The sequence below is a fragment of the Bombus terrestris genome, chromosome 5, assembly GCF_910591885.1.
Source record: "Bombus terrestris chromosome 5, iyBomTerr1.2, whole genome shotgun sequence".
Taxonomy (NCBI): domain Eukaryota; kingdom Metazoa; phylum Arthropoda; class Insecta; order Hymenoptera; family Apidae; genus Bombus; species Bombus terrestris.
Genome location: NC_063273.1, coordinates 2,490,911 through 2,516,082, shown reverse-complemented (window position 1 = coordinate 2,516,082; position 25,172 = coordinate 2,490,911). Strand labels below are relative to the sequence as shown.

General features: G+C 34.2%; 1 protein-coding gene and 1 long non-coding RNA gene across 10 annotated transcripts in view; one reads left to right on the top strand and one right to left on the bottom strand.

Annotated features, from left to right (window-relative positions):
- The window catches only part of LOC100645322 (doublesex- and mab-3-related transcription factor A2), a 108,144-nt gene that overhangs the window by 28,938 nt on the left and 54,034 nt on the right, over positions 1 to 25,172 (top strand). For 4 of the 9 annotated variants that reach the window (XM_048406071.1, XM_048406069.1, XM_048406072.1 and 1 more), the window contains one exon: positions 8,674 to 8,817. In XM_048406071.1, the coding sequence (XP_048262028.1) occupies positions 8,674 to 8,817 (144 nt within the window). Of the gene's footprint in view, positions 1 to 8,673; positions 8,818 to 8,993; positions 10,301 to 10,353; positions 10,555 to 25,172 lie in introns of those variants that run through there. The other 5 variants (XR_001098739.3, XR_007224158.1, XR_007224157.1 and 2 more) reach the window with 5 other exon arrangements.
- Positions 8,049 to 8,680, bottom strand: LOC125385149. The gene is made up of 2 exons (XR_007224163.1): positions 8,277 to 8,680; positions 8,049 to 8,183 (listed from the first exon to the last, which is right to left on the bottom strand). It is a non-coding gene; the product is annotated as an uncharacterized LOC125385149 (long non-coding RNA).

Genomic DNA, 25,172 nt, shown 5'->3' with positions numbered 1-25,172 from the left:
CATGCAATCAAACGCACATCTATAAAATGATATAATCGTATTCGTGTGGTCAGAATTGTCCCGAGAGAAAATTCTGTGTTAATCGGTTATCATTGTCGCTGATGGTGTTTGACCTTTGACATTGATCACGAAAGCCTTATTTCTCTTCTTTATTCTTCGGTTCTTACGATGATCGTACGAATATATGTATTATTAATCTCGATATGCTTGTTATTCTTCTAAGAAGGTAATAGCAATATTATTTTCGTACCTATTTTGCGATTTTTAGCAGTATCATTCACAATTAACGTTATTCTTCCATTACGATAGTTGGAATAATAAATGAATATATATAATAAAGTATAATATGAAAGTTTTCTTAACCCTATGATGATCGGTTAACTTGAAGCAACTTTCACGGCAAAAATTAACAAAATGTGTATTTTATTATGTTTGTAGAAAAATCTAATAGTTTCGGATATTTAAAATATGAAAGAATAAGAGTAATAAATAATAGAAGAATATGTCTGTAGTTAGCACGTATATGACGCTAGTGTCGCTTCACTAGTTATTGCAGAGCTAATATATTCGATTTAAATTGCAAATAGAGAAGGAAATTATTCTGAAGAAAATTGCATAAGGATTCCGGATTATTGAAGTTAGTTTACTGAACATCAAGATTTCATGTATACACGTTTGTGTCATCTCTAACTTGTTATTATTGGATTCATTGTCAAACGTGTCTAAATAGATTTTAATTCTTTTTTAATCTGGTAATAAAAAAGTTTTAATGCTAATCATTTTTTCCATTTTATGGTGTAAATATTATCCGTGCATAATAGGAGTTAATCCGATCCCGTAAAGATTGTTTCAATAGGTTACCATGTAAGAGAAAATCTATTTTGCGAGTTAGTGGTGGTATAAACAAATTTGTTTCTCGCTTTAACATTTTGTGGATACTTCGCAATAAGTTGCAAATAAATAATGCAATAATACAGGAATTAGGATAAAAATTTATATCTATTGGAATGAATTTATTTGTATTCATATTTTCGAAGAAAATTCAAATAGACAAATTTTTCCATAATTATCCATATGTCATCCACCTCACCGATTTCGATGATTTGTATTCCATACTAACAGGTTTTCCACATGTATAAGTTACTAATTTTTTACAATGAACACCACGACAGGTTCATTAATATGTTAAAAAATGCGTAGTACCATTAAATGAATAAAACTGACCTTTGTTCGGCGTCGCGCGCAGCTCTTGGCAAGTCGCGCTACTAGTTACAAGTGGAAAAGGGCCCTTACGGCACAGCGACCTCATTAAACAACGTCTAACCCAAACCTAATTCTTATCTTTTGTTTATAGCTTATATATGTTTGGGTTAGGTGTCGTTTTATCCAGCCGTCGGCAACCAAACTAAAGAGTATGCTGTCACGGACGCAAATTATTGCTAGAATTCGCTATAGTGGTACCGACAATATTTTACGAATATCTCGGAAACTAAGGTCGAGCAGCACATACGCATGTTACATCTATAATTATGTTGAAAATGTCGATTTCTACAACATATTTAAAAATCATCGAAATCGGTGAAATGGATGAGATATCGATAATTACCAATTTTTGGATAGAAAGATTTCAATGGTACATTTTTTATAAATCGAGCAGGAAATAACCAGAAAGATAACGAAATATCTATAACACTTAAATGCAGACTAAAGTGATCTTATTCTATCCAATAGTTTTTCTGATTGTAAACATAGATGTATGCATCTCGAAGACCAAACATTTTTTTAAGTCTTGTTTATTATTTATACCTTTCTCTTTATAAGTATACGAGAGTTTCTGTCGAAGTATACTGCGTATGTAAAACAGTATTATCAGTCGGCATAATACTACGGGTGATTGGCTTCAGCAGTGTCATATAATTCGCGGACTCGTATCAAAGTTTTTGTTATCGGATATCGTTACGATCACTACCCCTTTCTTTTTTTTTTTATTCCTCTCAGACATTTTGCGAATTATACCCGCATGTTTCTTTTACGCCGTGTATATTCCAGCGTGGATATACGATATTATACTTCACATTACTGTATTATAATTCATGTTTCGTTGTATTCTGTGAAGCAATTAATTGAGGGAGAGTCGTGCAGTATCTACTGGTATAGAGTACCAATATCGTTATATTTCTCGACTTTTTCGCCAGATATTAGTATTTTTATTCGAATAAACAAATGAATATAACAATTCTGTGCACTATATTTCGGAGGCATGTAGTTTATTCCGTTGTTCGCGTTGTCCTGATACTTGTTTTTGATATTCTAAGTGTTGAAAGTTATCTTCTAGAGTTGATTATTTGTTTCTCAGGTAAGTGAATGAATTTTTCTATTATGCATACTATATCTAGTCTGTTTAATGTAATTATCAGCTGCAGACTTGCAACTTCCTTTGTATATTATGAAACCTTTCTACATGTTTGTTGTCCAGTACTGACCAAATTAGTCGTCGACCGGTATAGACCAAATATTTTTTTTATAGATTTAATTCGTTGGCAATTGCTATTCAATTACAGGATGTTTATTTAATCTTTTCTTCTACCTTTTCCCCGCAGAGAAACTGAAGTTCCAAAGTAGAAAAAAGCAAATGCACCTTTAAGAACGGAGCTTTGAAGTTACTTCTCGAAAATAAAATGATTCAGAGATACGTCGTTGAGGCTTTCGGAGTTCCAAAAACAACGAATATGAATTCTGAACACACAGACTGCACAGGCTAGAAATATTAATTGTTTTACTTGTGATATATGTAAAAATAAAATTTGGGCAAAAATGTGTATTCTAATATGTAAATGTCTTTCTTAACATTGTTAATCAAATTTAAACCGAAAAATCTATTAATTAAATAATTAATCAGCGTTGCATGACGACTTTCCCTTTCCTACAAATTACAACACCTTTACTCTTGCAAATTGTCAATTCCTATTATTGAATTCCATAAAATTAATCTCCCTCCTTTTATTTTAAGTTTCATTTGTACGGCGAACTCATTTTTACTGGCATCTTACTCAAGATTAAACAAAGAAGCTTCGAGCAGTCGGTACTGCACGACATTCTCCTTTGACGATTTAATAGTTCATTCGTTTCTTTCATTTTGATGTTCAAGAACATAATCGCATTTTTATATTAATCGTATCAACGTTATTTATTGGTGTATGTTTATGATACTGAATAGTTAAAATACTCTTTTACGATAAAAAAACGTTTAATGGCTTGTTTCATAATCATTTTGCGTAGTAGACGATGACAAATTGGTTTTTGTTAAAGTTAACTGAGATAAAGAAGAGTGAAGCGAAAGAAACTGCTAGCGAAATGACAAAGCAAACAATTTGCCTGTAATTATCGTAATAGTATACACCGATCTTAGGACAATTCTGATGATAGCACGTAATATTGATAAATATTTCTCATTAAACTGTCGTTTATTTCTTTCTGATAACAATGCATTTGCCTGAAGTTTTTTTTATTGCAGACACTTTGGATATAAACCGGAACACTAAATTCTTGAATAAACTGGTAGACTATTATATTTCCGTGATATTATAATCTTTCCCAGCGATACCATAAACTAGATATCACTATCACGTTTATGAGATGCTGTAAGCTTCTAAGTTTCCTTATTATACATATACAAGGTCAGAAGAAGGAGTATACTTATAACCTGTTATTTATATTCATTTATGCAAAATTGACAGAAGTCGTTAAAGTAAAAAAGTTACTGAATTAATTTATCTTGTAGCCTCGTAGTATTCTTAAATGGATAATTTGAACTGCACGCCATTATTATTTAAAATGATTGTAAAACAATTTTATTACAGTAAATACTGAATACGCCAGGGAAGACAACTATCGAATGATTTTTTTAATATCAAAGTCAGCGTATCAAAATCGCAGCAAATGTTATAACTTTTTACTTAGGTTTCATATTTTACTTGTACTTTGCTACTTGTACAAATGTAAAGTAGCGCGATCTTACGAGCCATTATGAAAGTTAGTCATTAAATTATGTGTTTTGAAAATCAAAATCATTCCTCTTGTTTTAAGGATCTCTATATAGATTAATTGCATGTATATACGTAGATACATACATTCAAGTTGTAATATGTATATGTTGAATTTAAACAATTGTTATCTTACAAATTTTTACTGAGAAATGATACGAAAGTAGCTCACAGTTTCGAGGATAGTCTGACTTTTTTAAAGTTCTGTTTCTTATTTTTGATTCCTATATTTCAAATTTATATGTGGGAAAATTGTCTCGCACTGGGTATGAAAAAGGACGAGGATGATGGATCAGCGTCGAAAATGTAAATAGTTCTGCTTCAATCAGTGGTTTTCCGGATACGTATATGGAGATTTGATGAGAATGTGAAACATTTAAACAGGAAGGAATAAGATTAGCTTACTTGAAGAATTGGATACACAAGTTTTTTCCAAGGGTCGTGGGAACACGACGTCGTGATGTAATCGGAGCAAAATTAAACGGTATGGCGATTGACAGGATGCAATCTTATAAACTTCTTCTGTCCCCATGCGTTGGAGTGTGTTTAGTCTTTAAATTCTTGGTACCGATTTTATCGACAAAGACTTGTTACAGTCCCACTCGTCGGTTCCTGCCCACGAAACTATTTATTTATCATTCGATCAGGAATAATTGTTTACGATGATTGAGCGGATTAAGTAACTTGGAACCTTTCACCACTGTTATATGAGCACTGTGTGTATTCGTATGCTGGCATGTGTTTCTTTTCTTTTTCAAACGTGCGACTCATTGGTGCACGAGTATGAAGCGAAATTATGCGTTGTCAGTTGTTTCTGATATTTTATGATTGATGACGGTTTAAAGTTACGATACTACTTCAGTAAATACAGTAAATGCTATGTGCGAATATTTTATCTGTTGAGAGGGTTGACTATCCGTAGATACACATTACACGCGTTTTCTCGTACTCCGTTTGCGAATTAGATCGTTTATATGCATGTGAAAATTCAATTTTCTTCTAAGAACACTTCAGAAGAACTGGAAGAGCAAGTGTTTGAAAGCTTTCGATAAAAGTAAAAATCCTTTCGAAGAATTTTACTTGTCAACGATCTAACTTGTTTATGGATTCAAATCGTGATAACATGTGATGCGTGAAAATATGAATAAAAATAATAATTGTTAAAGTAGTAGTACCTACACCGATAGATTTCTTATGCATGTTCAATGCTCCAATTCATGTTGGATTTTGGAGAATTTTATAATCGTAGATTTCTTTGTCATAAACTTCAATTTGTTTCTTAATAAACGATAATTATGTTGTTATATGTAATTTGATAAATTTAAGATGAGAATATAATGATAAAATTCGTAAGAATAATCTATAAAAAGTTATTTAAAGAAGCGCAGAAAATAAGGAGATGATAACATTTCAAAATTGATCTATCGATTCTTTTATGTTTTCTATAATTTTCATCTTTTAATCGTTAATCCTCCATGGACTAAGGAAATAATAAGAAAGAAAAGTAAAGTGTGACATTCGCTGCAAACTCACATCAAATTTGGAGTCGATCAATTTTGCAGATCTTGTTACCAATGAATGCTAAACAAACGTGCACCCTCAGTAATTGTCATGTCCTTTGAACACTTACAGTTTTGATGATCCAGGAAATTTCAAACGTATGATGTATCGCGCGCAAATCAAATAATACTGAAAATTAGTAACGAACAAAAGACAGTTAATTCGCGCAGTAAATTGGAATCAGTATGGACGATAGTAACATCGATTTCAGTACACGATTATAGTAATTTTTCAAAAAGAACGGTTCGGTTTGCCGAAGTTAACCAGACATACTGACACACAGTTACATATTTATCTTCACTTGCTTGCACGTCAAAATATAATTAATCTCGCTGGATTTTAGCATCGAAAACTATCGTTGATTATCGCTATAGTTTAAACCACGAAATTTGCATTATTTTCCCTACTATATTAGGTATTATTGAACAGCGTGCTTTCTCAGACAACTTTTAATTCCTCTTATATCATCGATTTACATATCATGGATCAATCGATGGAATGCTTTCGCCTTATTTGCATACGCCTCGCTTATACGTGTTTCAATCGCAAGTAATTTAAATATAAACCGTCTTGTGATAGCAAACAATCAAGTATTAAATCCGATATTCTCTTTAGCTGCTTCATGTACACGTCGTCGTGTACGTCTCGATGCGACACCATTATTTTGCAATATTAAATTGCGACAGGGAGAGCCTTCTGCATTTACGAAGTGTAAATACAGAGTTTCTGACGTTCATTGCCAAACTCGGCTCGTTAAACGGTAATTGTGCTTTTTAACTATTTTGGATTAACTCGTTCGAGCAAATAGCCAGAAAGGGGAGGGGGAGTTTCCCGATGATTTCTCGAAGGGGGACAAGAATGACCGAAACGCGGGACGCATCGTCGACTCGCCAGAAAACAAGAAGCACCGACGTGAAAACTAACGACCATAGTCGGAGTTCTTCTCCGGTCAGAGGGCAACCCCTCTACTTCTTTCTCACTCTTTTTCCCCTCTTTCTCTCGGTGTCTCTTGCAGAATTTCATCCTCTCTCGCTCGCCCGTGTTTGCGTTCGCGTTCTCCACTCGTGTCTCGCTCTCTAACGAAGGCAGCATACCTCTTCCAAAGAGAGTGAGCACGCATACGCCGCGGGTACGAAGCTGCAGCACCTGGTTGGCCGGGTTCACCTGTGCACAGAAAAGGAGGGAACCAACGCCTGGCGTCCGGGTGGCGCGGCACCTGTGGTCCGCGTCGTGGTGTCTATCCGATAGAACGCCGGGGGATGGCAATACGGGAGAGGGAGACTCGGGTTTGCTTGGAAAAAGCGACAGACAGTGTAGTAGAAGGGGAGACAGCAACGGAACGGGGCAAAAGAGAGTGTACAGCGCAGAGCTATAGCGGCAGGAGGGGAGAACCATTTCCGCCTTTTAAAAACGATCCAGAAGGCCTCTTATATAGGCGGAGCTGTGGCGAGCGGACGCGCTACTATTGGCTGCCTTAATATCTAATATATCATGTCATAACGGCTGGAGAATTATTGTCCTTGTACATGTTCGCGAACGTTATACTCCACGGTTCCATTTCTCTTGCAGGAACTAACCGCCCCTCTACCGAATCGCTATTTTCCCACCCCTTGCGCGCAACGCTGTTATACACTGTAACATCAATGGGAGAAACGAGGCCGTTGTTCGTTGTTTAAAATCGATATTTACTTTACACGCGTCTACTTGCCGGTTACGTACGCGCACGCTCGGCTCGCGCTTTTCGGCGGCTTCCGGTCGGCGTGAACCGAAGACCACGTGCGATCACATAGATATGCATTTGTGTGCATATATGTATATATATGTACTGTGAATAATGACTCGATCAGTGATGGAGAAATATATGTATCATGAAAATAAAATCATGTCAATTCGCAGATTCTATCGAATCTGATCAAGTATAGCTAATAATTAAATTATATGTATCACGCATATACGTGCATTTTATTGAAATGTTCCAAAATATGAAAAAAATCATAGACACTTTACATTCGTACCGTACCGGTTTGTCTACATTTCAAGCAGAATTACCTGCGGACTTGTTTCAACATTATCTTATTAACTTGTTGATATTTGCTCCGAAAAACGTAGAAGGTCGTAAGATCTTGCATAAAGAATATGTGTGTTCTTTTCTGAAAAATCTACCAAGTTATTAATCCGATGATAAATAAACTGCGAGCGTTGTCAAACGCGCAACGATGCATTTACATCGATACGTTTATTGCCAATCCGAAATTCATATAAATAGCAAAATGGATTTATACATGTGCATTAAAAATTAATCACGCGTGTCGCAGATTGTGCAATAATGTTTATGCTACAGTTTGCGTTTGGAATCCTTCCAAAACAAGGATTACGTATTCTTAACCTTCGTATTTCATATCTTTATTACGTGTCACTATTTTTCCTTCTTTTTTTTGAAATTTCTTTTCGCACCTACAGGAATTCACATTAAGCGAATTCTTTGTTGACTTTTATCGATCGACGAATGGATCAAATAAAATGTATTTACAATAATGTACTAACATATCGTTACGTTGCTTGGTATTGCTGGTGGTATAGCTAAAAGAATTTCAAATATGCTTTTATTGAATGATAGAACTATTTATAATTTCATTAGTTTTATATCAGAGGACAAAATTATGATGCACTTACGCCGCTATTACCTTGGCCTTATTTTTACGATACTGGCTCATTTTCAGTTGTTTTGTGACGCTATAAGTGGAAGATCGTATTGCTTTCGCAAACACGCAGTGACACATCTCGCGCGAAGTCAGCCTTCTAACGTCCTTAAATTTCTTTGTAAATTTTAAAGAGCCTCATCTTTGCAACTTGAAGTTTTTAATCACCTATCAATCACCTATCAATGCCAAGTAGCGAGACGATGTTTATTATTATGAATATGATCGTATATAATATGTTCGTAATATATTACAGGTATATGACATAATTTTGTACAATACAATATTTCTTAATCTTTTCAATGTTCAAACTTATAGAATAACAAATTTAATTCGTTTTAACAATGTACGATGTTTGGATTGTGTCGCAGGTGAAAGCGTGGAAATCTTGCTGGAACATAGTACCAAGCTCGTAGAACTCTTCCAATATCCTTGGGAAGCGATATTGTTGATGTACATCAATTTAAAATATGCAGGAGCTAATCCCGAGGAAGTCGTGAGGCGCATGGTCGATGGTAAAGTATACTTTGTTCTGAACTTTCCTTCGTGTTCCGGTTATAGACGCGTTAAAATCATGGCATTTTCAATAAATCATACAAATATATTATCGATTATAATACATTATAATACAACTTTATCTTTATCTAACACTCGACGATGGAAAGTAACAATTTCATCTTCTTCTCTCTAGCTTCCATAGTCTTCTGTCCGAAAATCTACAAATTCTTTTTGCTCTTCGTAAATTTATGGCCTACTTGAACGCGTTATGGCAGCAGAAACATTTCACAGGCTTTTTTGTATGATTATTTGAATTTCGTAAAGTTTTCTTAAAAGCGATGCCGAATAGAAGATTCTTTTCCCGAGTTTGTCGCGTGGAAACGAACCTTCTGCCTTCTTGAAGTTTTCATTGGAGAAGCGACAAAGATAAATTTAACTGTGATTCAACGATTGGAAGACAGTTTTCTTTTCTCGCACGTGGAAGTTGCAGGCTGATGAAATTGGCAATATTTAAAGCGATAAACTTCCTACACTATCGTGATGCTACATCGTGATATCATCGTTCAGAATTGATTTCATCGTTACATTGATTTCCAAATTTTTTGTTATTATTCTACAAAATTATGGCATGCTGAGTTCCCCGAAAAATAATTCAGAATCGGGGACATGAACCTTTCAAATTGTTACGATAAAGAAATATTTCCGGACAAGATAGGATGAACAGTCCGATTTAGCATCGCATAACGTATTATAGCGTCTTCGTTCGTTTTCACGATATTTACGCTGCCAATCTCCTGCTGCTAATTTCGTTACGTTCGTGGTTCTCCACTTGTCACTAAGAAAATTTTCCACGTATGCGTCTCGCTGGTTGAGCTACGAAATCATCGTTTTCGAAGATCCTTTATGGCCAAAAATGGTCCTTCGATGATTTCTATATTTGGTCCAACACCGCAAGATTCCTTATGATTTGGTCTACATAGGAAGATTTGGTTTAATATCACCGAGAAGATGTATGTTGAAATATGTACACTATACACATCTGCGAATAAGCCACGTAACATGATTTGAAATGGAATTCGAAGAATTTAAAGGTATGTATGATATTCACAGAAATGAGTAGATCGAAGATGTGTAATAATTAATTCATATCCAAATCAATTTAAAATATATTATTTCTGATTGAATAGCGTCAATTTCTGATCGAGGTTACATTTGCAATTTTTATATATATATATACATGTATTTGGTGTCATTTTAATCAGAAAACTTTCGCAAATACGTTAGGAAAAGTATAATTTAAAAAATATCAAAAATATCAGAAATAAAAAAGTTACATTATTGTCTTATGGAATATTACCGTTTCTTTAATGGACGATTGAATTTAGTTTAGATGTTACCTTTCAAAAAATATCTCTTCTGGAATTACTTTATGTCTGCAACATGTAAATTATGTTATAATTATAGGCAGAATAAAGTTCAAAAGGCATATGTTATTACAAATACTTTATCTACTTTTACAAGTGCGTGCGTACAACGTGTTACTAAATTTCCAGATCATTTTTAAGATTATCTGTTATACGAGAGGTTAAGTTTTTTGGTGTCATCACATCGTAATTGATATTTTCTGTGTTCGTCGGTATGTTATGAATCATCGTATAAATCAGTATGTCATTGAAATACAATATTTTACACGCGAAGATTTGAGCTTGAGAAATCCCCGATTCAGTCAAATGGAATTTCCGACGATTATCAAGGTAGGATTTTATATATTATTTTGTAATTTGTACCTATGATTAATTAGGCAATATAATTATAAGAGCTGACGACGACGTATTATACAATATGAAAGGAAGGTAAATTAATTTCGTTACCACAGCTTTGAATTTAAATATTTTACGTGAAAATGATTTTTAATTGTTGAAACAAAGCACAAAACACCTAACGTAAAAGAACGTACTGGTCGTAGTTAGCAATAAAATGTTTGATCTTTAATATTTCGAAAAATCTTATACAAGAGCGTCTTTTGAAATCAGAATATTTTTCGTTATATTACGAATAATATATTAGCTTCATATTCTGTAATTTAATGTATTCTGATTCACTAATTGGGATAGATATATCTACGTATAATTAAGTTAACGATATAGATAAAATATATGCATACATTATAATACGTAATAATTTACAAACATCCTTCTATCAAAAGAATATTTCTCCAAAAATGTCTCGTGATATATTTGCTGAATGAGTTACGCTGACAAGGGGTTGCTAATTAAATATATCCAAAAATCAAATCGCTTCTATTAAGGTACGTGTTAATTCAATTCGCGAGGAAACTTGGACACATTAGCTGGATGGATGAGTATTTTCCAGATAACACGGGGTAGAATACCATGAAATGCGACATAATAACCGGTCGGGTGCGTTCACCCTCTATCTTCTTCTGTCTGACAAGAGTAGAAAATTATAAAGATGGGGCGATCAAGCAGGCGTGAAAAAGGTTGAGGCAGAATTTATTAAGTAGTTTACTTACTCGACTACTGTTTGCTCGAGCCAATCATTATAAATCGCTTAAGCGTGCGGTCTGTAGCTCGTAAGTCATAATATTGCCATCAGAAACCTGTGCTGGCCTGAGGCACGTATCATCGTTGATCATCGTGCCTCTGTCTTGTACACGAGCTCTTCCAAATAAGCTGCAAATAGACTGGCCAAATTGCCACTTCATTGTTTATTAAGGTGTCTTGATGAGTGACGTGAGATGGCTTCGCTACCCTGATGCGCTTTTTTGTTGGGCTTAACGCATTAGGTTCACGCTGCACATTTAGTGTGATAAATTACCACTCAAAAAGCATGTTATAAACTCAAGTAGAAATTGGCAATGATTAATTTTAATTCTGATGTTTGATCTTTTATTTGGATTTTTGTTAAGACTTTGTCTGCTGCGGTTGAAGCGTGGAACCACAGCAACATTTTAATATATGCAAGGTGATTTTTTGAAATGGTATTTATAGTTGCCTCTATCGCTTACATAGGCTATTAGAGACACGTACGAACGAAGAAATTACATAAAATTACAAACTATGTACTGGGTAATTTAGAGTATTTTCACCTATTAAGAATCAAAGATGTGCGAACGCAACGTTACCTGTGTAATATCTTTTCAATTAGTGTACATAATTGAATTCTATCGAATTCACATTGCAATTATGAAAAGGAATTTCTAGAATTTCTCCAACATTGTTTTGATTTTAGATCCTATAATACATGCATATTATGAAATTTGAAGAAATAAAACTACTTTATATAAATATGATAAAAAATTGCTCTTTTTGCATTATGGAAATCCTTTTTCTCGCTTTGATTTGTGTAATAGACTATTATTTCAATATATTTATCTTTTGCGTTTTGACAAACCATTAACATGTCCTACTTTATTCACCCTTAGCCATATTGTTGCGCTCGTACAACATTTGTACATTGTTTCACTGGTTGATGTTTAATGGATTAAGTAACAGCTCTCGTGCTGATTTTTATCGATCGCGCTTGTCTTTTTCTTTTTCTATATCTTTGCTTATTTTCTTTGTTCTTTTAAGGATGCGCATTCTTAATTTCTCTATGTACAGTATTCCGTATATAAGTACAGATACAGAAGACTTTGATAGTGGATGAAAATTTTCAATAGTTGGAGAAAAAACAGGAACAGAGCGAAAGTTTATTAAGCGAAAATTTATTACTCGCTATTGAAGCAAACGCTCGCGATCATTCGATTCGTAATACTTCAAATATTTCTACAATTCTATCTCTGTACACAATTTACTATTTAAAGATCACAATCTCTAATAATTAAGACGGTGAACCGTATCAAGCGTCTCTGAGACTTAATACGTAGCAACGACTAGTAGTAGTTCACTCTCAATTATCGGAATCGATATGCGCGAAGAAAGACTATCTAGGCTATCAATTACATTCAATAATGAAACAAGCCGTACTCGAATGATTTAAAGCAGACATAATATGGGACTGATAAATAGCCGGTAAAAATCTCACCAGTTTACCACTATGTTACTATCATATACCCGAGTGCCATTAATTATTTCATTTGAAGCGTGTTGTAGATTTCGCGTATTTGTCCCCCGCGATACTACAGAAATAGTAAAAAGGAAAAGTTGCAAATAAAAGTTGCATGCAACGCGTTCAGCTTATCGGTAAGAAAAATAGACTGCGCCTTGTGGTAGCTGGAAATAGATTGTACGCGTACTACGCTATTAGCTCGAATTGCGGTACGAGGGAACAGCAATTATGGTGAAGACGTCGTGTTTCATGCATGCCAACACCGTTCTAAGCTAGATATATATATATATATATACGTTCGCGCGGAACTGAAAGTCGGGTTGGATACTTTTAAGTCTACGTAGAAAGTCGCATTCCTGCCAGTTTGTTGGAAAACAGGTAGACGATTTACAGTTATAAGTTGCTGCAGGTGGTTAAACTGTTGTTAAATATGCCGTTCGATTCACTCTCGAAACGTTTCGTCGTTTTCAATTCTGTTGGTTCGTTCATTCGCACCGAAATTAGTTTATCGGCCGCAATTAGATGTGCGATTGTGCCGTTGAGTTAAAGATTTCTTTATAGTTTAGTCGCTTAAACACGTTAAAGAGATGGTCAGACAAGGACACTTACGATTAGCAGTTAGCAGAGATTTTCACACCTGTGTATTACTTTATGTGTAATAGTGTTGGATTATATCGAATTATTTTATAAATAATTTCGTGTTTACGTATAAAAAATATCTTTGCACAGCTTAATCGCATACAACTATGCACTCTTCGTATCGAAAGAATCGACGAGGCTGTTTCCATTTTACGTAACTTCATGAATTCAACATCAACACTGAATTCACATATCTGAAGCACATATCTGTACGTACGAGCATTCTTATCGACTCGATTATCTCCGTTTAAATCCTCACTTTCTATCAACTGAAAAAAACATAACACAACTTTCAATATCTTTCGATACCACATATTCTTCACTATTCCGTCCAGTGTGTTATCTACGAAATCGCGAGACGTTAGTTGAATACTCGTGTGCGTGAAATACATGACTTGTGTGCAGTCCAGGACGCGCCAACTGAATGGCGAACCTTTACACCTAGCCACTTCAGGCAGAGATTAATGACGCCCGGTAAAAAGAAAAATGTTGTTGCTGGCGCAAGAACGCAGTTTGCGGTCAGCCTCGAGCAAATAAATATGGGCGTGTAACGTCGGTGTACACAAGTTATACCTTAATTATCCCGAAGCATTACCGCGACTAATGCCTTTAAAGAGAAGAGTAGAATGACGCTTGTCGTCACGCTGCGCCGGCGGAAATGTCGTTTTGTTCGTTGCTCCGTTCTGTTTCTCGTACTGACGAGAGAATGCGACAGGTTGGATATCGAATTCGACATTCGCCCGTTCCAAAGAAACCAACGTCGTTCAAGCGGCACGAATAATTTCTGTCCCGAGAAATAAAAGGATAAGATAATTCCAGGAGTTACAGTCCTCATTTTTAACCTTTTCAAGGATGAATCTTTCAATGCCAAAGAAATAATTGCCCTCGTTCTTTTTTGGAGATAAGTAATGTATAAGTTTTGCGCTAACATTAAATTCATATTAAATCATATTCCTATTAAAGGAAAATTGCCGGTGATGTGCTATCGTTTATTATTTTTTCCAGCGACTTCAATAGTCGATGGAGATTGTTAGATTTAAACGCTGCTCATCAAGGATCAAGCATACAAATAATACGTCAGATTTGCATAAATCTAAGGCTCATTGTCCATGAAGCGTTAGTCTACTAGACGTGACTATATGTCTATGCCGGTGTTCAGAGTACAAAGCGTACAGTAAGATATATTTTATCTCATTACTGAAACGTCGAGCCACGAGGGAGATGCTTTCGTTCTATATCAAGAGATTCGTTTATAGCTCCAACGTATACCTCGCTACTGACAATGTTAGCGCCAGTGATCACGATGAAAACGCGTAGCGACGAAAACAGTTCGCTGCTGTTTCGTGGACAGATGTACAAAGGTCGCTGCATAGAAGCATAGAAAAGCGTCTAATACGCGTCTATGAAGCGACGCTTCGTCGACAGTGGACTCGAAAAAGGGCTATCAGAGTGAGCTATTAGGATACGTAATTAATTTAGGCCTTGCTTTGAATAAAAATGTATTGCTTATCACGGTACTACGATATCTCAATTTCTTTGTCTTCCATAGAACTGTAGGATTATTTATATAGAGCTAGATAATATGAATCGAACGAGAAAAGATTCTAAATGAAATATTGAGTTAAGATAACGTCAACTTATTTAACTTCTATAGTAGAAGTGAAATAAGATATAGAAATCGTTCTTTTAAATCATGTAATTATCATAACATATCTTTATAAATACCTGCGAAAATGAGTAAAAATTTTGGATTGTGACTGTCCACACTGTTACATCTAACACGTATAGACGTTAGACGTAATGGACGTTATTTTGTATTATGATGTTGCATACAGTTACTCAAGTGTATGTTGGTAGTAGATTTATGATTTCTTTGGAACGGAAATAGTTAACGTTGATACAACTTCTCTTAGAATGGAACGTTAAGAGTTAATTTTCTATGCGAAATATGTCTGTCGCGTGGGTCGTGCATAGCTAGCTTCGAGATTAAGTCACAAGACAAATTTATAGATTCACGTTCAAATCAATAGGGCGTAACATGAATATGGCAGGTTACTATTTTCTTATTCGTTGGTCAATTAAAAAGACCGATTCGATCTCAATTGTACATATTTCATGCAAACTAAGCACGTATTTGAAGTGGCAAGATAGATCGTAAGATTGGAAGCATTTTCTTGTTGGCTGTCATGTAAATTTATTGGTTAATATCTTCGTTATTTCGAAGAAAAAAACAAATACAGAAATCAAACGTTGCTTTTTCAAGAAGGAAGGTTAATGTTCTAAGAAAATTATCGAACCAAATGAAAATTTCTTTAAACTACTTCACCTTTAATATTTTATATATTCTTGTATATTCCTGCACATTCAAATTTCTCATAAGTGCATAAACATCTGCAGACTAATTATTACTCCCATCATACTTATTCAATTGTTGTCTTACAATAATACTAGAGATATTCGATAATCGCACAAAGAGGTCCTCTTCGTAATTACACGGTCGTCATCCCTACTATCAAGGTGAGGTTCACCTGACTCATCGCGAAACTCGACGGCTCGCCTCGATCGAGTAGTATAACATGATAATGTTTCATTTATTCATTAATAGATTATCTCTTATATTCTTATATTTATATTAATCAATTCTGATGCATTGCTCGTATTTTATTTCTTTTGTTTTATATTCATCGAAGATTGCGAAACACCAATTATTGTTTCACAACAACGTGAATATTAATCCGGTGCTTGCATATATTATTTTACGTAATTGATTTAATTACATCTTTAATTTAATTTACCTACTTGCACAAAAACCAGGCAATGCTCCGCTCCGCATCGACGCGTTCACCCATTAGAAATCCTATTTCAATCGACGTAATGTATTAAGGGAATAAAGCAAGGTCAGGTAGCGTTTAATAACCATCTGAAAGACCAGAACAAAATCCTCGATACTTGTAGTATGTGAACAATATACATACAGTTTCTTCTATGTTCAAAATGATACAGCATCAGCTCTATCCAATTTAACGCTCTTAAGAAGAAAATTGAATGTCTAGACATATCTCTTTCGATACGTTCGTCGATATAAATAATACGGTCTAGGTATCGACTTGATTTTTAACATTATAGTGTTTTTAAACATCAACGAAAAGTGTATTATTTGCGGCAAAAAAATGTTAATGCGTCCTCTCCCGTGTTCCACGAAATGGAAAAAATTGAAATTATTTATAATAAACATAAGAATTGTTTGTTCGATATAGAGTACTTTCTTAAGCTGAAGTCAATATATATAGCTTTTAGCTGTTATCAATATCTCTAGTTGTTTATAAAAAAATTGTTTCAAATAGATAAAGTATTTATAAAAACGTAAGAATAGCTCAATAAAAAAGCTCCAGCTTTCGTTCAATCTTTATAAATATGTAAAAGACAGTCACAAAATTCACATTGTGTATCAAAATTGTTAACACTAGCTCAGATTATAATCCGACAGAAACTATTAATTCACTTATTTTACAAAATAAATGAAAGATGAAAGTGTGAGAAGCTTTTTGTACCTTATTGAATGATCAAGTTATTTATTCAAATGAATCTTTAATTATCTCGATGAAGGCATTCGAATTACTTTGCAATTATTCACTCCTACATTATCGTTCATTTGAAGTATGGAATCTCTTTTCTTATCATTGTTTTTGCAACAATTTTACATCTATCTCTCTGTACCGACTTTTTCTGTATTCTTATACCGATATATACACAATCACGCGTCAGTAAGACAAATGTTTTATTTGTATTTGCTTATTTTTTCGTCATGTGTGCAATTGGCAAGTTCGCCGCTACTGACTATGGTAATCGCGAATTAAAAAAACCAAACGAAGAAGCACGATTAATTAAGATTGCTACTCGTGACTTAGTTACATTGTTAGAGGAGACAAGCCTCGCTGATCCCTCGCGTGTTGATCTTTAAAGAACCTACATATACACATATAACCTTCTATACATAGCCCTGAAATTCTCTCTCTCTCTCTTTTCAATTACTTCGTATGCGCCTGCATTGTTCTGCACTCTTAATAAATATACGAGGCGTATGCTGTCAAATTTATTGCACTTGAATCTCCATGATAATTATATTGCGAGAAACCAGTGAGTCAAAGTTCTACTTTTAGCCTTCTTATGTCCATTCGTTTTTAATTTGTAGTAGCTCGATGTATTTGTATTTGCAAGTTGCATGCAGTGATAGAGATTTTAAATATACTATATCATAGATATATTATAAACTTGATTTATCATATTTCACGTACATTTAGTTATAGAGAATTAAATGTTAAACAAGGAGTAATAATAAAAAGGCTCATAAAATATACGTATAATATATTCTAGCTGAATTTTAACCAACCTGTTATTACACGAATTAGTCACCATGAACTCATTCTAATAATTTAACGCACAAATATTCTAAATAAAAGCTCATTGCACCATATATTTTTTTATCACATTCTGAAACTGCAAAAGAAGACATTCGCACTGTTTTGTATAACACTTGAGTCCAATTTCCATTTTCCTATTTGCTACATTTTCCAAAAGTCTGTGCTATTTGGCTACTATGAATAATTTTTATTTTTTTCTTTCGATATATACATTTATTCTATATTTATCCTTTTTTTTTTTGCTAGAGATAATATATATTTTTTGCATACCTTATTTCCTCCTACCCACCTCTCTGTGCATCACTATCAGATCATATCAATATCAGCATTTGCGACTCAATTGTTTAAACACTCCTTTCGATTATCCATTGAAAGGATGCCGCTTCAAAACCATAACAACAAAACAAACTTGATATTCATTTATGCAGAATAAGAAAAAGGTGATAATGATAATGATTGCGATTAGTTAATTAAATTACAGAACGATTAATTAAACATCCACAACTAGTATCATATACAATACAATGCATACGAATGTAACCACATGTATAGACTTCTATTGATATTAACACAGGGATAAAAATGATTAATAATACGTCGTTACGGCAAAGACTCGTTTTGCAGACGATCATGACTGATGGCGTTCCTTGAGCGTGAACAACCGCATCAACGATAATGCTTCGTGTCTGCTTAAGATCACTCTCATTGACGTTAATTGTAAGCATCGATATACACTATTGACTATAAGTCACTGGACGCTTAATAATGGAATATTAATTTGGAAAAATAGAAAATATGATTTGAAGATTGTTATCGTAATGTTACTTTAATAAACATTATGGTCGAAGTTTACAAGTTTCTGAGAATGTACGTATTTCTGGGAATCTATGTGAGTCATGCACATCGTTTCATTTCTTTCAAAAGGCTAACCTTTTCTATTGAAAGAACGTGCACGCAGATATTACAGTTGTATGTTAGTATGTCACACGCTATGAAGAAAGCAAAAGTTGCTATTATGTAAAAACAGATCGTTTTTGTAGAAGGTGAGCTTTTACAATGACCAAGTTAAAAGTTCACGAAGAGGAATCAGTTAAGTTTTGTATATATAAATACGATATTATTTATTGTTAATATAAATGAAACGAGACGTTAAAGAATGAGGAATTGCTAAGTAAAAAATTTAACTTGTCTTCTCCGGTTAAAACTAGAAATACCCAGAAATAACTAGATAAAGATTTCTTTTATTCTGATATTTTTTTAAACTACACTTTTGCTATTGCTTAAAAACAATTCGCTAATATCTTAAGCAAAACACAGAAATGTACTTAAAAGACAAAAGCTTTTAGAACAATTATATTTGCTATCTGACTTTAGCGCAATCTTCTTCTTGATGGAATGACTGTCGACGTTTTGCTTATGCACTTACAGGTCGCTGTAGTTTATTTACGATTATAATATATATTTTAATACTTTACACATAGTACCTAATTGTAATATCAAAAATGTTGCAAATTTGACAAATATATCTCTTTCTTTAATTTAAACGTTTCAATTGATCCCGGCGTAGTGCCGATTCCTGTTAATTTTCACATTATGCAAACTGTTAATAAGTTGATACATTCGCTACTATTAACGTATACGTTGCGTTGTCTTGATGATCTAAAAATTTCTTAGCTACTTGACTCTGACACGATTACTGGCATTCCGAGTTATTGCGTTTTAACAAAGATATTGAGGAAGGAAAACAAGACAGTCCAAGCAGCTTACTTTCGGAGCCTATTCAAACTCTTTAAAAAAATGTTAAGCAAACGCCTGCATACCATATTGGATGAGACAATGACGCTTCCAAATCATCAATTTGGATTTCGAAAATGGCATTCAACAGCTGAATAATACAGCACCGTATCACACGTAATATTAGCCAAGAATTGTAAAAGGAAAAATATTGCTCAGCAGTATTCTTGAACGTTAACAGACTTTTGATAAAGTATGGCACTTTGGACTGCTATACAAGCTCAACAAAATTTTGCTTCATCTATACTATCGAGGCTGGAGTACTATAAGATAATGTACTTGGATCAATCTTATACTCTATCTATACGACAGACCTATCCACTTTGGCTAACGTCGCTACAGCTGCATTCGTCGATGATATTGCAGTTCTAGCAGCGGATGAAAAGCCCGAAGTAGCTTCTTCAGTCCTTCAAGAGCACTTGGACAAAATTGTGAAATGGTGCCATGAATGGCATATTAACATAAATGAAAGCAAATCAACGCATGTTACGTTCATCTTACGCAAACGCACATGTTCATCGATAATACTAAACAACGCAATAATCGCAGCTAACATTGAGATCCTACAGCGATTCTAACTAAAAACGCCAAGGCTTATCTGCCATGTAACCAACGAAGCCATACATAGAGACTTAAGAATACCAACGGTTAAGGAAGAAATTTCTAAATTCAGTAACCGCTACGACACACGCTTGACTAAGTATTCCAATCCTCTAGTCACCCAGTTTCTAATTTATTAAGATATGTATCGAAAGAAGTAACCTTACCGTAAGGTTGCATATCATGCTATGGAAACACGACATCATAATTATTCAAGATTCTTCGTGAGAATCGATTGTAATATTTTTACCCCTCCCTCACCTCCGAAAAAAGAAAAAATATTTAGATTCAATTCTGATTTCTTATTGTTAACGATTTTTTTTTAATTGAAGCACGAAAGGGTTATTGTTAATACTTATTATTTACTGTCGTTTCGTATGTTTATTTTATACTGCGTGCGTGTCGATGATTTTCATTGCAGGCTTGTGACACTTGATAATAACCGTGAGCTCATTACACGTGGCCATATCTAGATTTTGTTGGCCGGTAAGCGTGGCCATTATTACAGATGCTTTGAGAGCTTGCCGCTGATTCAGAAGTTTTGCGCATAATTTACCGACGCGAGTCTGTAATTACGATCGGGTCGAGAATCGTGCGATACGAAGAAAACGGCCCTGAGCTCGCAAAGTGGGAGCAGGAACTTCTTGTAAAAAAGAGAGAACACACAGGGTACAAAACGGCCCCTGGAGTATTTTCGGGACAGAAATCGAGATAAATTCTTACACGACCAGGCTTTATTCATGAAACAAAACTTGGATACAAAACTGAGAATTAGCTTAATGATTGGTTGTTACCCTGTTGAGGATACTTTAACGTGTAAGCTGCGAATCTTACACCTGTCCACGGATACCAATTATACCGTTAACTTAGCGGACCGGTGATGAGGTTCAGCTTTGAGAATATTCACAGTCTTTGAACGGAAAAATTTTCGGAACGAACCCATAAACCTGTGAACTGCTTAATAATGTCAAGCGCAAAGTATATACCGCGGATTGTAAATCTATCGTATTTAATATATATTCGATGTTTTCCATTTTCCTTTTAGTTTCTAGTTATTTCATTCTAAAATGTTACTTCAATTGCATCATGCGATGATCCGATAGATCTTTCGCTTTATATTCCAAAAGCAGCATTTGCAAAAACTTTAATTAACAATTATCTATCATAATATAACGTATTAAATAACGTATTCGTTAGAGTTTTCCTGTAGGTATAAGGAGTATATAGATGTGCTAATATATTATTATTATAACAATTATGACGCATAATTACTGTTCTTCTTACGATCAGGAGAAGTTATTTTCTTCTTGAAATTACGGACATGGTCTTACATTGAACTCGATTAACAGTATTTGGTGAATTGTTGCTCAGTTGATCGAAGAAACGAATATTTGCTAGCAGTATTATCGTGCACAGGACAGCAGTCGAAACCTGAAATCGGCATCGAATTTTGCATCGCATCGGTGTGAAAGTGACTGCGGCGAAACCTGTTTACCACGCGACAGGTGTCTGCTTATGATTTATCGAAGTGCTTGCCTTCTCTTTTCTTATTTTCTCCCAAATGGGGTGTGGCGGCAGAGATGTCAATTGCGTCATATTTTATTTTTACGGCGACCAGCGCATACCTTGTTGCTCCGTTTTAATTAATCGCCATATCGGGACCTGGTGTAATTAATTAGGGTTTCCAGCAATATCGCATTTCGAGAGACCAAGCTGAGACTTAAATCGGTGGTCATTTTAAAAGGGCGAGAGATACTCCTTTTAACGTTTACATACTGTAAACTTATTAATGTTTTTATAACCAACTCCATTATCCCATATATCGTAGAGTGCGAACAAAGTAGAATTCGAAACAAAATTATTTTATAAGAAAAACTCGTGTTCGAGAAAATTGAATTTGGAAATTTAAAACCTTACAAAATTGAATAATTTATGACGCGATTATCTTTCCTTTCATTTGCGTTTACTATACTTCGTCTAAAAAAGTTAAGTATATTACTGTATTTTTAAACAGAATGTTATTGTTTACTGAAATTTTGCAGCAAATCAGGGCTAAGAAAAATATTCATCTAGAGGCACAAAGAAATTTATTTTATCTTCTAGCATCTACAACTTTTTTATTCATTACCATATTCATAGTTGAATAGTAGTCATGAACAATTTTCTTTTTGGATCATTGAAGCGTGTTATTTTTAAAGCGTGACTTTTTTACGGCCGAATGGAAGAATAATTTGCATATTTCGTACGTGTTACCTTATCGTGAAAAAATTATCTCCAATGAATCTACAAGTCCATTCCACAATCTCTTCGAATATTTTCCTACGAAGGAAAAAGTGCTCGTTCGTTGGATAAAATATTCTTGTGGACTTTTCTATTCGTACAATTTCAATATTGAATGCAATCATGTTTTACTAATATTAGTTAATATTTTATTCATAACGCGACATTTAGCCAACGAAGTGTGAACTTGCAGAAATTTTAGCGTAAACATTTGATTTTATAAAACTCGTAATTTTATTGAATCACGTCAGTCGCATAAAAGTTTTCGTATACGGTGTAAATTATTATTTTTTTTTTATATTAAACCTTATAAATTCCTTGCAATTTGTTCATTCGACAAGTTGCTATGATATTGGATTGGTAACATTTAAATGCTGGTAAATTATTAGCACCATCAAATGCTCGTACTTCGTAAAAGCTTAGAAATTAGATTCGACTAAAATGTGAGCATTATTCTGTCGTTTCTTTTTGTGCTTATGTATTGAATGTTTTTAAAAAAAAAGTGTGGTACACGTTAGTATTAAATAAAATTAAATACTCGTGATAGAGTTTCACTCATAATTTTATCATAATCAGTCTTATACATATAAAACTTTTATCACAAAAATCAAAATGAAAGCTACAGTAGAACTTCGTTTATCTGAAACCCGTTTCAATCAAATTTTATTTAATATCTGGTTAACTGTACTGCCATCGACTAAATTTACTTATCACGGTGTAAATGTCGATACCTCGAGATTGATAATGTACCACAATTCTTTATTTGAATCTAATTGACTACATGCAATCATTTCTCTATCAATTGCGTTTTATCGAACAGTACTACAAGGTGGATATTTGCCGGAAAAATACCAACCGAATGTAAACACGGTAATTAGCATTACCATTGGGATTAACAATCAATTTCTGTCAGCGAAAATAGTCAGGTAAAAGTTAAAAATGTTCAAGCGTTTAAAATGCAAGCCGGTAATGTTACCGAATCAGGTTCCGCCGTTGAAAAATATCAGTGACAAATTTAAACGTGTGGATTCAGCGGCAATATTAAAATTATTCGACTTGCATACAGTACTTTCTACATATAAATTCGAGCAAACTCAATGACATTGATAGAGGTTGATCGCTTATCGACCTCGAGATGTCCTTAACGGAGCGTACGTTCGTGCTTGCATAAAAATCGATGCTTTTTGGAAAGCGTAAAGTATCTAAATTTAAAATTCTTCGAAGATTCTTGGAACTCGTGTATATTCTATCAAAGAAGAGTCGATAATATCCTTAGTGATACAGAACGATATCCAAATGTTCTTTGACTGTAAGAGCGAGCTATATAACGCAATCCAGTGTTCGCGTTTCTACTAAACTTCAGCTTTCTTACATGATACTGCAAGTGCAAGGTTACAGCGTACGTTCGGCGATACGAGGCGGTTAAACATTCAACCCAGCTCATATTTTTCACCGAATAATTGCAGCTATTCCAGTCGTTTCGTATTTCATAGGAATTCTAAAAAGATATTTCCAGCAATAATTAGTAATTAATTTCTACTAATGAATTGCCATGCAATTTGAATATGTCTCATACAAATAACTTAGGAATTGCGTTATTCGTTTAAAATTTCCATATACAGAGTGTGCCTCATGATTGGAGTATATATGTATATGACTATAAAAATGCTTCGCGTAGAAATTTAATTAATCGTAAAGTCTTGTGTCTATTTCTTTTCTATATTAATTCAACATTTTATAAAGAACGCCTTTTAAATTTTTATTTCGAGCAATAATTACAAAGTAAACTAAATAAATTTGGTACGAGCAATTTTTCTACGTATGTGCTTGTCACTGTATATTCACTTAACTTTGCCTAATGCAAATTTTCGCCTATCTTCTGTCGTGTTAAAGATATTTAGGTTTGATTCGATGCATGCGACGTTATCTACGTATGCAAATCTTATGGTACAAATATGATATTATCGTCACCATCACGTTATACTTCTCTTATCCAAGTTTTACAACAAATTAACATTCTTTTCGAATTCAAACGTAGTTGTTTTCCCTGAAACGTCAAGTTCTGTCAAAATGTTTATTTTTGTCGAATTATATAACGCGTTAAATAAGGCTTTCCGTGACAGAGTAACTGGCCGTTTTACAATACCATTGCCTTTGTTTCTGTTTGTATTTCGCTCATATTTACACGTAGAATAAACTCAGTTCGATAAATCTTGCTAAGATATTTAATCAATTTATCATTGTTATAGCGGTCGACACGTCTCTTCGGATAAATTAACCTGGCATATGTCGGTGAATTCTATTTTTAATCGTAGGTGCTGTATGCAATACAGTTAGTAATTCATTTGTTCGTAAGACTGACGTACGTTTGCTGGGTCGCCTTTTGCTTGTAAGCGTAGTGTGTTGACGCGCACGTATATTTGCATATGTATCGTGTGTAACAAGGAAATAAGTATCTCTTTTAATATCCATTTTGAAAGATTCAAATTGTTTCAAATTTCTGTTTCAACGAATACCAGAAACTATAAACTAAAGAGTTTCAAATAGCCGTAGCACACGGCTCGTCG